The sequence below is a fragment of the Pygoscelis adeliae genome, unplaced genomic scaffold (assembly GCF_000699105.1).
Source record: "Pygoscelis adeliae isolate BGI_AS28 unplaced genomic scaffold, ASM69910v1 Scaffold89, whole genome shotgun sequence".
Classification (NCBI taxonomy): domain Eukaryota; kingdom Metazoa; phylum Chordata; class Aves; order Sphenisciformes; family Spheniscidae; genus Pygoscelis; species Pygoscelis adeliae.
The window spans coordinates 626418-637920 of record NW_008825559.1 but is presented as its reverse complement, the minus strand read 5'-3'; the positions used below and the strand labels follow the sequence as shown (position 1 = coordinate 637920).

The 11503-nt window shown below is 53.2% G+C and overlaps 1 protein-coding gene across 1 annotated transcript in view; it reads left to right on the top strand.

Annotated features, from left to right (window-relative positions):
- Positions 1-11503, top strand: part of OTOF (otoferlin) — a 120026-nt gene that overhangs the window by 101366 nt on the left and 7157 nt on the right. The window contains exons 31-40 of the mRNA XM_009332354.1: positions 1442-1471; positions 2553-2687; positions 3095-3161; positions 5614-5738; positions 6421-6555; positions 7484-7621; positions 8898-9025; positions 9837-10007; positions 10567-10727; positions 11438-11502. Coding sequence (XP_009330629.1) covers positions 1442-1471; positions 2553-2687; positions 3095-3161; positions 5614-5738; positions 6421-6555; positions 7484-7621; positions 8898-9025; positions 9837-10007; positions 10567-10727; positions 11438-11502 — 1155 coding nt within the window. The remainder of the gene's footprint in view (positions 1-1441; positions 1472-2552; positions 2688-3094; positions 3162-5613; positions 5739-6420; positions 6556-7483; positions 7622-8897; positions 9026-9836; positions 10008-10566; positions 10728-11437; position 11503) is intronic.

The window sequence follows — 11503 nt, the reverse complement described above, 5'->3', positions numbered from 1 at the left end:
ATGAAGGGCCTTGGGTAATCGTCAGTCCTACAAATTGGCCTCCTTCTGTCCTCTCTGAAATTAGCTGGTGCTTGCTGCCCAGAAAAGGACGGTCCTGGGCTATACAAATTAGACGGCTTTATGTTTTCCTTCAAAAACAGTCAGATGGGAATGAGCACCCACAAGCACAACCCTGTCCCTGTCTGTGACCAACGCAGACACAAGTGACCCATCAGAAATTCCCCATCTGCACAGCTGCAGCGATCCTGCCCTTTCAAAGCACTGCACGCTGCACAGCCTCTGCAAGCAGCCAGAGTCACGCAGATTTCCCTAATACCTTTTTCCTTTTTACAATAGTTTTGAGACGTTCAGATGGCTACGTCAGCTCTCTGAAATGCCCGTTCAGCAGTCCGGATGGGTGGTCAGCGAGGTGTCGCTGCACAACCACTGTACACCAAGTCTGAGCTGTACAGGACACAGCAGATGCTCGTGGCATAGAGCTGATCCAGCCACACAGAGTCAGTCTGAGGCAGCCAAAGCTCTTTAGACCTGTTGTGCTTGCCCTGAAAATTGGGCACCGTATGCATTGGACAGGCAATGTGTCCCAGAGGCATCAGGCTTTGTTCACACACTGAATGTGCCTGCGCCCATTTTCTTGTGCAGAACAGGAATTTCAACTCCTTCTGGTACTCGTTCCAGAGCTTCCTCCACAAAAAGGAACAGATTGCTTTTTGCAGGAGGCTCTTTGCAGCAACATGCACATGCAACCCCCCAGACAAGCAGCACATGTGCATACATGTTGTGGGCTCCAAATAGGCATGGCCCCTCACGTGCGCATTTACAGAAAGGCTATGGCACATACAAAGCCTCACAAGCACACACGTGCAGATACGTACACATACATACACCCCACAAGGTCCCTGGTGCATTTACGTAGGCACTTACACGTAGAGTTCCTCGTATGTGCACAAGAAGCTGTCTCATGTATGTCTGCTCACACAGCTTCATGCAACAGGAGCTACTGGATATCTATGCATGGGTATGTCTGGAACGCCCCAGCACCCACATGCTTCTTGAAATCTACCACAGTAGCTTGCAGACCTTCCTAGATCGACAAGAAAAACTCCAAGAGAGCAGAGAGGTGTTATCCACGCTGAAGGCCAAAGTGTCTTTTCAGGCCCAATCCCTCGCTGTCAGGGACTGTGGTTCTCCCTTAGCAGAGCGCAAGAGAGACATCTGCCACGCGGAGATGGATTTGGTGCGTGGGTCACAGCAGACATCTCCCCTGTACGCAGAGCTTTCCCAGCCAGGGCTCTTCATTCAAGGCGTTCGGTTCCTTCATCCCTGGGGAGCTGTCTGTCACTTCTAATGCATGCGTGTGCTGGCGTGTATTTGTACTCGGCTGAGGCTGCGCTGCTAACCTGCTCTCCCTCTCCCTGTTCCCTTCCACCCCGGGCGGCAGAACTCCGATGCGGTGGTGAAGGTGGACGTGGTAAGTGATGGATCTGCTCTGCGTCCCTGCTCCCAACCCTCCACACCCCATCCTACCCTTCTGTGCACCTTTCAACGAGGACCATGCATCCTCACCAACCCCAAGATAGGAACTAGGGAACTGGGGTTGTTCAGCCTGGAGAAAAGGAGGCTGAGGGGAGACCTCGTCGCTCTCTACAACTACCTGAAAGGAGGCTGTAGCGAGGTGGGGGTCGGTCTCTTCTCCCAAGGAACAAGCGATAGGACGAGAGGAAACGGCCTCAAGTTGCGCCAGGGGAGGTTTAGATTGGATGTGAGGAAAAATTTCTTTACTGAAAGAGTGGTTAAACATTGGAACAGGCTGCCCAGGGAAGTGGTGGAGTCACCATCCCTGGAAGTATTTAAAAGACGTGTAGATGAGGCGCTTAGGGACATGGTTTAGTGGGCATGGGGGTGTTGGGTCGATGGTTGGACTCGATGATCTTAGAGGTCTTTTCCAACCTTTATGATTCTATGATTCTATAGGCGGGGACCAGCAGCCCCTTCATCCCAAGGCAGAGACAGAGCAGCATTGTCTCATCAACAGATAAGGCAGTGGCCTAGTCCCTGCAGCTTGGGAAGCTCTTCTGGGCCAGCGCTTCTCAGCCCAGCTGTGCCAGGAGGAGCAGGGCAGGCAGCGCCCTGCGGGAGAGATGCTGGTTATTCCCACCACAACCAGACACCAGCTGCAAAAGGCTTTATTGCACCACTAAGTGGACCCAGGGTACTTTGCCGGGCAGAGGGAAGATTGTTACCGTGTAAGATTCAGGTGCTGCAGCACCTGTATTTCCATGTGGGAAATACATGGATGAAAGGGATGACGGACGGGAGGGGAATGTCTCGGGACTCTGACGCTGTGTCTCTCTGGAGCCTTGGGCATCTTGCTTTGCTGCTCTGCGCCTCAGTGTCTGCGGCTGTAAATGGGGGAAAGTGCTAATGAGGCCACCCAGCCAGGAGGGTTCTGCCTTCTCAGGGGCTTCACCCACCACCTTTGCACTTCAAGAGTTATGTCACTTTCATCTGATCCCTCTTCTTCTCTGTCTTTGCTTCCCTTGTCCCTGCAGTCTGAGGAAGAGAAGGAGAAAAAGAAAAAGAAGAAGAAAGGAGGAGGAGGAGAAGAAGTAGAAGAGGAGGAGCCGGACGAGAGCATGCTGGACTGGTGGTCCAAGTATTTTGCTTCAATTGAGACTATGAAGGAGGTGGGTGCAGAGCGGAGGAGGGGTGTATGTAGGGGGGGAAGAGGTAAAAGTTTCCAGCCTGCAAGGTCTCACCTGTTTCCAGCTACTTCCAAGGGCTTGGGGCTGCGCTGCTTTCCTCGCTAACCTTGCCCAGCTGTCGGCAAGGCTTTTTTCTACCTGGCAGAGCTGAGCAGGATTCCTCTTCCCTGAGTGCGCTCGGGGTGGACTGGCTTGTATTCAGACACAGGTATTTAACCGCACCAGTGCTCAAGGCTGCACCGAGCAACTTTGATTTCTCCAGCAGTGCCAGAATCTCGCTCACAGCTCAGACGGGCAGAGCGAGCTGTGACCCTGAGTCAGGCACTTCCAGTGAGCACAGAGACCTCGGCACAAGCACCCACCCCCTGTTCGCTTCATTTCTCCCCCAGCAACTCCGGCAGCAGGAAGCAGCCGCAGCAGAAGCGGAGGAGAAGGAAGAAATGGAGACTGCAGAGGGTAAGCAGGTTGTGAACGAGGGAGGGAGCGCGGCAGGGAAAGGTAGGACCAGGACTCCTTCTGGTGCTTGAACGTGCTTTTGGAGCATGCTGTTGCTCTTCTGCCACGCTGTATATCCCCACGGAGGATCAATTTTTGTGAATGCAGGCCTGGTGTGGGCTGCGTTTGGGCTAACATGCTAACGCCAGGTGAATCCAAATCAGAGCGTGGCATTGTGGCAGCCTCCACCCCATCCGTGCTGGGAGGAAGGCCACGTGCACGTAATGCAGACTAGTGACCAGGATCCCCGTTATTGTCCCAGGACGTTTTTGTGCAATGACAAGTTAATATGTCATTAAAAGTCCCGTCACTTTGGCCGTGCCGATGTGTTAGCTATAGGACTGTGTGCTTGAAGTCTGTTGAGCACGCCGAGTAATAGATGCTTCTCGATCACCTTCATGGGGTTTTCCATTCTCATTTTGCAGGAGGCTTAATTTTTTTTTAATTTTGCTCCAGTTTTACAAGGGAAGATTCAACCAGACAAAAGGTCTGGGATTCATCTAATCTGAGTGCTTTTACCGGCATGTAGAGGCCTCCTTGTCTGCTGTTCTAGCACAGGCAGTGAAGAAAAATACGCACTTTTAGGGCAAATTCTCTGACCTATTTTCAATACCATGTTACGATAAGATGAATTGTACCCTAAATGCATTTTCCCCTGAAGGAAGTCAGGGGGTCTGTAGCTCAGATGGGGTGTTGCTGATGTCTAAAGTTAGGTGAGATGAATTTTGTACCGCAAGTGATGTGGGCCAAAAACACTGGTGAGTTGGGACGTGTTGGTCAAGGGTGACTTTGTCCATTTGCAGCCTGGGGCCTCCTTGCCAGTCCCACCAGCAGGGCTTGGAGGGATTTCCCTGAGGACTTTCACCCATGCTCTCCATATGTCCCGCGTCCCCATGACAGCGGGTTGCTGTCATGCCCGGGCAATGCAAAATCCATCAGCTGAGAAAAATACGGAGCCTGGTTTCTTTTGGAAGACTAGTCTTCGTATGACGAGAAAGATGAGGCCGGGTCTTGCTGAGCTTGGAGACAACTCTGAGCAGCTTCTTCCTGGGCTTGCTGTCGTGGCAGGGCTGCTGGGGGGGTGTCTTGTGTCCCCCATTGTTTTCTTTTTGTCTTCTGAGAAGGGTCCATTTCCCCTTGGCTCTCCCATTCCTTCCTCCTTTCCTCTTCCACATTACGTCTTTCCCTGTTGTCATCCGTCTGTCCCCATCTGCATTGCCCAGCAGTCATGAAAACTGGCAGAGGCAGCGAGGAACGGGGATGGTAGAGGGGTGGGGAGAAGTTTTCTTTGAACGTGCCTTTCCAGACAGCCTGTTCCCAGTGTAGTTGATGTCCCTGGCTGGTGGTTGCTCTGAACAGAGACCCTAACAACCTGTCCTTGCAGCTGGTCATGGGCAACACCTCTTTAAGGGCAGCGGCCTGTGCTCTGGTGCTGAGCATCAAGCACTGTCCCCTCTGCGATACCTAGGCTGGGGTTTTATTCTCCAGGCTGCATACAGCAGGAGAGGCCGGGTCTTGCTGAGCTTGGAGACAACTCTGAGCAGCTTCTTCCTGGGCTTGCTGTCGTGGCAGGGCTGCTGGGGGGGTGTCTTGTGTCCCCCATTGTTTTCTTTTTGTCTTCTGAGAAGGGTCCATTTCCCCTTGGCTCTCCCATTCCTTCCTCCTTTCCTCTTCCACATTACGTCTTTCCCTGTTGTCATCCGTCTGTCCCCATCTGCATTGCCCAGCAGTCATGAAAACTGGCAGAGGCAGCGAGGAACGGGGATGGTAGAGGGGTGGGAGAAGTTTTCTTTGAACGTGCCTTTCCAGACAGCCTGTTCCCAGTGTAGTTGATGTCCCTGGCTGGTGGTTGCTCTGAACAGAGACCCTAACAACCTGTCCTTGCAGCTGGTCATGGGCAACACCTCTTTAAGGGCAGCGGCCTGTGCTCTGGTGCTGAGCATCAAGCACTGTCCCCTCTGCGATACCTAGGCTGGGGTTTTATTCTCCAGGCTGCATACAGCAGGAAAAGCCTCCAGTAGAAGGAAGAAAAAGAGATGCTGTGGGCAGGATCAGGTCTTCTCACTGCTGTTGAAGCTAGCCAGAGCCTAGCACTCTGTCCATGTTTTGTAGTCCTCCAAATGACTTCTGCTCAGGTCAGCTCTGGAAGTTCACTGCACAGAGACCTCTGGGCTCCTGGAGATGCTGTGACCTGGGCAGCAGTGGCCAGAGTCAAGGAAAGACAGGAGAGGGCTGGAATGGGAGTTGCAGGCAGTAGCAGCTGTCAGCTTTCATGCTCCTCCTCTTTGAAGGACTTTGATCAAGTCCCCCCTCCCTGTCTCCTCCACCCCTCCTCACCCTCATTTCCATCTCCTCCCTCCTCGCCACTTCCCCTCGGACTCAGAAATCAAACTTGATGACTCTCCCATGAAAGGCTCCAAAGGTCAGGCGAAGAACAAGGAGAAGTCCAAGGCACCCAAAGACGATAAGAAGAAGAAGCAACAGTCAGCCCCTGAGCTTCCCGAGAAGAAGAACAAGCAGAAGATTGACGAACTGAAGGTGCGTGTGTCGGCCAGGGAGGAGAAGGCCCTGCCTGCTTGGTGGCAGGATGGAAGTCTGGCAGGATGGCAGTCCCAGCCACCTGGAGATCAGAGCAGGATGGGTCAACCCTGCATGAGGCACCTCGCCTATCTGAGGGGTATCTAACCCTAGGCGAGATGTGCCTTGGGACCGCCAGCTTCTCTCCATAGCTTGAAGGAGTCAGAGGTAACAAGCTTTACAGAAAAGGAGTTGCCCTGGGATAGGATCATCCTTGGGGCAGCTTGGATGTGCCCTGGCTGGAGGGGAGAGTTTTCCAGCCTGGTTATGGCTGGCCCAGCCGGGACTCAGGGCAGGGATGGGCTCTGGTTCAATGTACTGGCCCGTGGTGTTTATTAGGATTAATGTAGTCTTGATTCTGGGGTGCAGAAGGGGTTCGAACCTGGGTCTTGCACAGAGGGGGGACAGCCACCTCGCCCATTCAGCTGAGCTTCCCTCTTGTACGTTATCAGTTCGGGGAGGTGCTTGTGGCATAAAGGTCCGACCCAATGACCCTGGAGATCCTTTCCCTTCCTAGAGAATTGGGCATTGGGAGCTGAGGTGTCCATGTTCCCTCTGAGTTGACGCGGGTAGTCACCGTATCTTTTCCTCACCTTTTTTTCTTTTTACCTAGTTCCCCTCCTTTAACTTTCTGTCATCTCAGGTCTTCAACAAAGAGCTGGAAACAGAGTTTGATAACTTTGAGGACTGGCTGCACACCTTCAACCTGCTCCGTGGGAAGATTGGGGACAACGACGACAATGCAACAGAAGAGGAGCGGACAGTGGGGAGGTTCAAAGTGAGTTTGGTTGCTGAGTCGGGCCAGGGCAGGGGCAGCCTGGGGAACCCTTGCCAACAGGTTTCTCTGCTGAAGCTGGTTTAGCAGGAAGGAGTTGTATGCTGTAGAAACCAATTTGCATTGACCCAGCTGCAGGCACCTTGCAGGGAGAGAAAGCCTCCCAGGATAGCACCAGAAATCAGATAGCTTCAAAGAGCGCATCCACAGAAGTGGTGAACTGCAAGCAAGCAGATCCTTGATGATTCTTACAGAAGTCCAAGGGAAAAGCAGGTTCTCTTTCTTGGCCACTGTGGAAATAAGTCTTGCCCTGAGTTCTCTCTGAACCATTTTTCACCAATACCAGTCATCTGGGCTCACGGCCATGTTGCACCATTGCCAGGACCCCTGCAATGTAGGAGCACATCTGTCAGCTACATGATTCTTGGACAAGAACCTTTTTGAGGGTGCGATCCTAGTCAGATGAAGCCTGTTGATGCCGGTTTTGCCCTTCGTTTGCTTAGCAGAGGAGATGAGCAGGCAGTTCCCCACTTCAGCTATGATCAGATGCTTAGGGAGCATAGAAATCAGCAGTGTTTCATGTGGTAATTCCCAGATTTTTCAGCCCATCCCTCGTCAACCCTTTTATTCCCATTGCTTTTGTCCTCCTGTCAGTTTTACTCTTGGAAATCCCTGTCCACGAGCACCTTGCTAGTTTGATTCCTCTGCAGGCCTCCTTCCCATTGTCCAATTTCTCTGCTCATGGTTGCAACCCCTGAAGAGGTGCTTGCACGGTGGAGGAATTTTCCAGATCTGGCCTGTCTGCTCCAGCACATGGCTAGAAACAAGGATATTGACTGGGTCCTCAGGAAGGGTGGTTTGGGATGGGTTTGCTTACCCTGAGCCCCTGAGCAGCAGGACTCTCATCGGGCTGTGCACTCCCTCGCACCAGGGCTCCATGTGTGTCTACAAAGTGCCGCTCCCTGATGATATCACCAAGGAGGCAGGATACGACCCCAACTTTGGCATGTTCCAGGGGATCCCCAGCAACGACCCCATCAATGTGCTGGTCCGAGTCTATATTGTGCGGGTGAGTATAACTGTGTGGTGTGGCAAGGCGTGATCCTGCGCTCCCTTCCACGGCGCACACCCAGGAGCTGGTCCCAAAGCTGTAGGGATGTTGGTTTTTAGCGCTCAGAGCATCAGGGCCAAGGACGCAGCGTGGGGACTGAAGCAACTCATTGATGGGGACTCGAATGGTGTCTCCATAGCTGTGTGCTCCAAGCACTGGGAGCAAGCCAGATCCAAGCTCCTGCCAGATCCAGAGACCTTTCTTCTGCTATGTAGGATGGACCGGCGTGTCTGTCCCAGTGCTTAACTCAAGTTGAATCATTTGGATCAGCCTGGACTGCGAGGTGCCGGTTCCTTACATAGCCATGACACCTCAGTGAAGCACATGCAGAGCTGAATGGGAGCTGGCAGGGTCTAGTAGACCTGGTTGAAGGGCATGGCACCTCCTTGAACACACGCTGAGCTAACGCACGTTTCTTTATATGGAGCGTGCTCTGGAAAAAGTCCTTTCCTGACCCTTAAACTAGTCACCTGTGTGTCCCCAAGCAAGTGAGTGAGGTACTGAAGCCGGGCACTTGAGAGGGATCTCAGTCCTGCTAGAAGCACCGGGGCTGCTCTTTGTCACCGCCTTGTCCTGGTGTTACTAACCCAACCTAATTCCGGCTACATTTCCCGCTAGCCTAACTCTCCATCTAGTGCTGCATCCCATTGCCCAATGGGGTAATGAGTCTCGCACCCATCACCGACGGACTGAGGCTGCAATGGTAGGCACCAGCCTGATCAGCACCAACAACCACCAGGACTGGCTGGATGTGTCCTGTCATGGGCATCTGCTGTCGTGTGCCACGATGGAGGTTGGGACTGGAGAGTTTGGGGATACTCACCCCCTTTGTGGGGAGAAGCCAGAAGCCCTTGGCCCTAATGTAGTGAGTGGAGAGAACAAGAGGGGAAGGGGAAAGTCATCTTGACATCTTGGTTGGGTTGTTGCTCTGGGTCTTTCTTTAGAGGAGCCTGTTTCTTTCCACCGATGAAAGAGATGCTAAAGGAGGCTGTGGTTATGTCTCTCTGAGGGGACACAGCCAGCCCCAACCCCTCCCCAAACCAGGACAGGGATTAACACAAGGCAGGACTTATCCCCAGTTTAAACCAAGCCACTCTATTCAGGAGGCCCAAAGAGCGTAGCCGCATGCCTACGGCCAGGCAACGCCAGCTGGTCTCAGGGGTGGAGAATGGGGCCATCCCTGAATTGCTCGCTACTGTGGATGGCACTGATGTATCTCATCCGTTCTCTGCAGGCCACGGACCTTCACCCAGCTGACATCAACGGGAAAGCCGACCCCTATATTGCCATCAAGCTGGGGAAGACGGACATCAAAGACAAGGAGAACTACATCTCCAAGCAGCTGAACCCTGTCTTTGGAAAGTGAGTTGCCCCAGCCCTGTTACCTGTCTGCACCTGGAAGGGGTGAGCTAAGCCTGAGCCAAGCTTGCCAGCCCTCGGACCTGCACCCTAGCTGTCCCACAGCTGCTTGGGCTCAAAAGACAGGACTCATCGCACAGAACTTTCCTTGCAAGCAGTGTAGGCATCGTCATTTCAGCCATCTGTCCTTCTTTGCCAGTGATATGGTCAATATAGTAAAGGGCGTTTAAGAGACGTCCACCTCTGATCAAGATAAAGTACCTACTTTAGGAATCATTAGGCCTGAACTCCAGTGAGAGTATGGCCTGGCTCTCCAGCGACACACAAACTTAGTTTCAGGGCTGTTGATACTCAGGTCAAGCAATCACCCTGTGCCGCCTCCTGTCTAGGGCTGCTGGATCTGAAACAGGCCACGCAGAGGTTTACTTAAAACCCCTACCTTGAATGTCCTGCAGTGGAAATGGCCTCAAGTTGCGCCAGGGGAGGTTTAGGTTGGACGTGAGGAAAAATGTCTTTACTGAAAGAGTGGTTAAACCTTGGACCAGGCTGCCCAGGGGAGTGGTGGAGTCACCATCCCTGGAAGTATTTAAAAGACGGGTAGATGAGGCGCTGAGGGACATGGTTTAGTGGGCATGGTGGTGTTGGGTTGACGGTTGGACTCGATGATCTTAGAGGTCTCTTCCAACCTTAATGATTCTATGATTCTATGCAAATTAAACACTGTCCACAGACTGGAGCAGACCCACCTCACCCACGCGTCTGTCCTCAGTAGCAGCCAAACCCTTCAACAGCTTTTCTCTTTCCCCTGGCCTAGATCCTTTGACATCGAGGCCACCTTCCCCATGGAGTCCATGCTGACAGTGGCGGTGTACGACTGGGACTTGGTGGGGACTGACGACCTCATTGGAGAGACCAAGATTGATCTGGAGAACCGCTACTACAGCAAGCACCGAGCTACATGTGGGGTGTCACAGACTTACTCCATGTACGAGCAAAGCTTTCCCTGCCCAACCTTCTGCCTGGACCCATGCCTGTCTCATCTTCCACACCAAGCCTAGATCTCCTGCAGGAATCTCCCTCCTTTATTGCCTGCTAATGGAGGAGTCTGTGCTGTACCCTCACTCTTAAGACAGGTTTTGTGACCAGCACAGCAGGGCAGCAGTGGAGCGGGTTGTAAGGAGCCCAGGGCAGGGAGGAAGGGACTGGTGGGACTGGGTAGAGGGGTGAGGCTGGAGCTGAAATAGCAGCAGGGCCAAAGGAGCAATGCTGAGCATCGGGAGTCAAGTGGGGTGCGCTGGGGATTTCAGGTCTGAGTCAGCACAGAGTAAAGGGGCTGGGGTGGAAGGGTGTTAGCAAAGTGTAGAGGGGGGTCACAGAGGGACCTAGTCTGCTCTGAAGTTTCATGTTTGCTGCCTCAGATCCTCTCCCTTTGAATCCTGGGTCCTTCGTGGCAGTAGCATTTGTTTTGCTGGCAGAGGGGGACAAAATCGCTTTTTCCTCCAAATCTTGCTACTACTTCACTGACCTTGCCCTCCTATTCACAGACATGGTTATAACACCTGGCGTGACCCCATGAAGCCCTCCCAAATCCTGTCCAAGCTGTGCAAAGAGGGCAAGGTGGATGGGCCGCACTTTGGGCCAGGAGGAAGAGTGAAAGTTGCCAACAGGGTCTTCACCGGCCCCACGGAGATTGAGGACGAAAATGGTACCTGCCCCATGGGATGAAGGTTGCGGAGGGGAGCAGGGGTCTGGGGTGTCCCTTCATCATCCAGGATTGGGGACAGATGTAGTGGCCCCATCACCGCAAAGCAGCGCTGCAATCACTCTCCACCCACCACCTTAAATGGACCTTCCAGTATGTGACCAGTTAGACAGAGTCTTATAGACCACCCAGGCCAGTGGGTTGCTCTCAGAATCACTCATGGGCGTCCGTGGCATAGCATCGCCAAAGCTGCCTTTGAAAACTTCCTCCTGGCACTGTATGCCCAAAGAGCAATGAAGACACCCCACCTTGGCCTTTCCAGGGTTTAGGAAGCCTTTCTCCATGTAACTGCATCCCCAAACAACGGCTGCGTCCCAACGCACTCACGTGTGCCCAAGAAAGACAAAGGCAGGCCAGGAGGGGTGCAGAAGAGGAGGAGGACATGGTCAATGGATACAGAGCTTGTTCAGCCTGGGAAAACACAGACTGGCAGGGGATCTGGACCTTCTGTAAATACTAGGGTTAGAGGGAGGAGAAGGAGAGCGAGTTAGGAAGTGTTGGCTGAAGGACAAATTGTGCACCAGGAAATGGAGACGAGTAGCTAGTAGGCAGTTCTGTGCCCTTGGAGTAGGGGTAGAGGAACGGGGTTGTTTGCTGTCCCTGGTGTGTCTCTGCCCAGTTCTCCAAGCTCAGCCCTCCCTTTGCCCACGCAGGTCAGAAGAGGCAGACAGATGAACACCTGGCCCTGACTGTGCTGCGCCACTGGGAGGACATCCCAC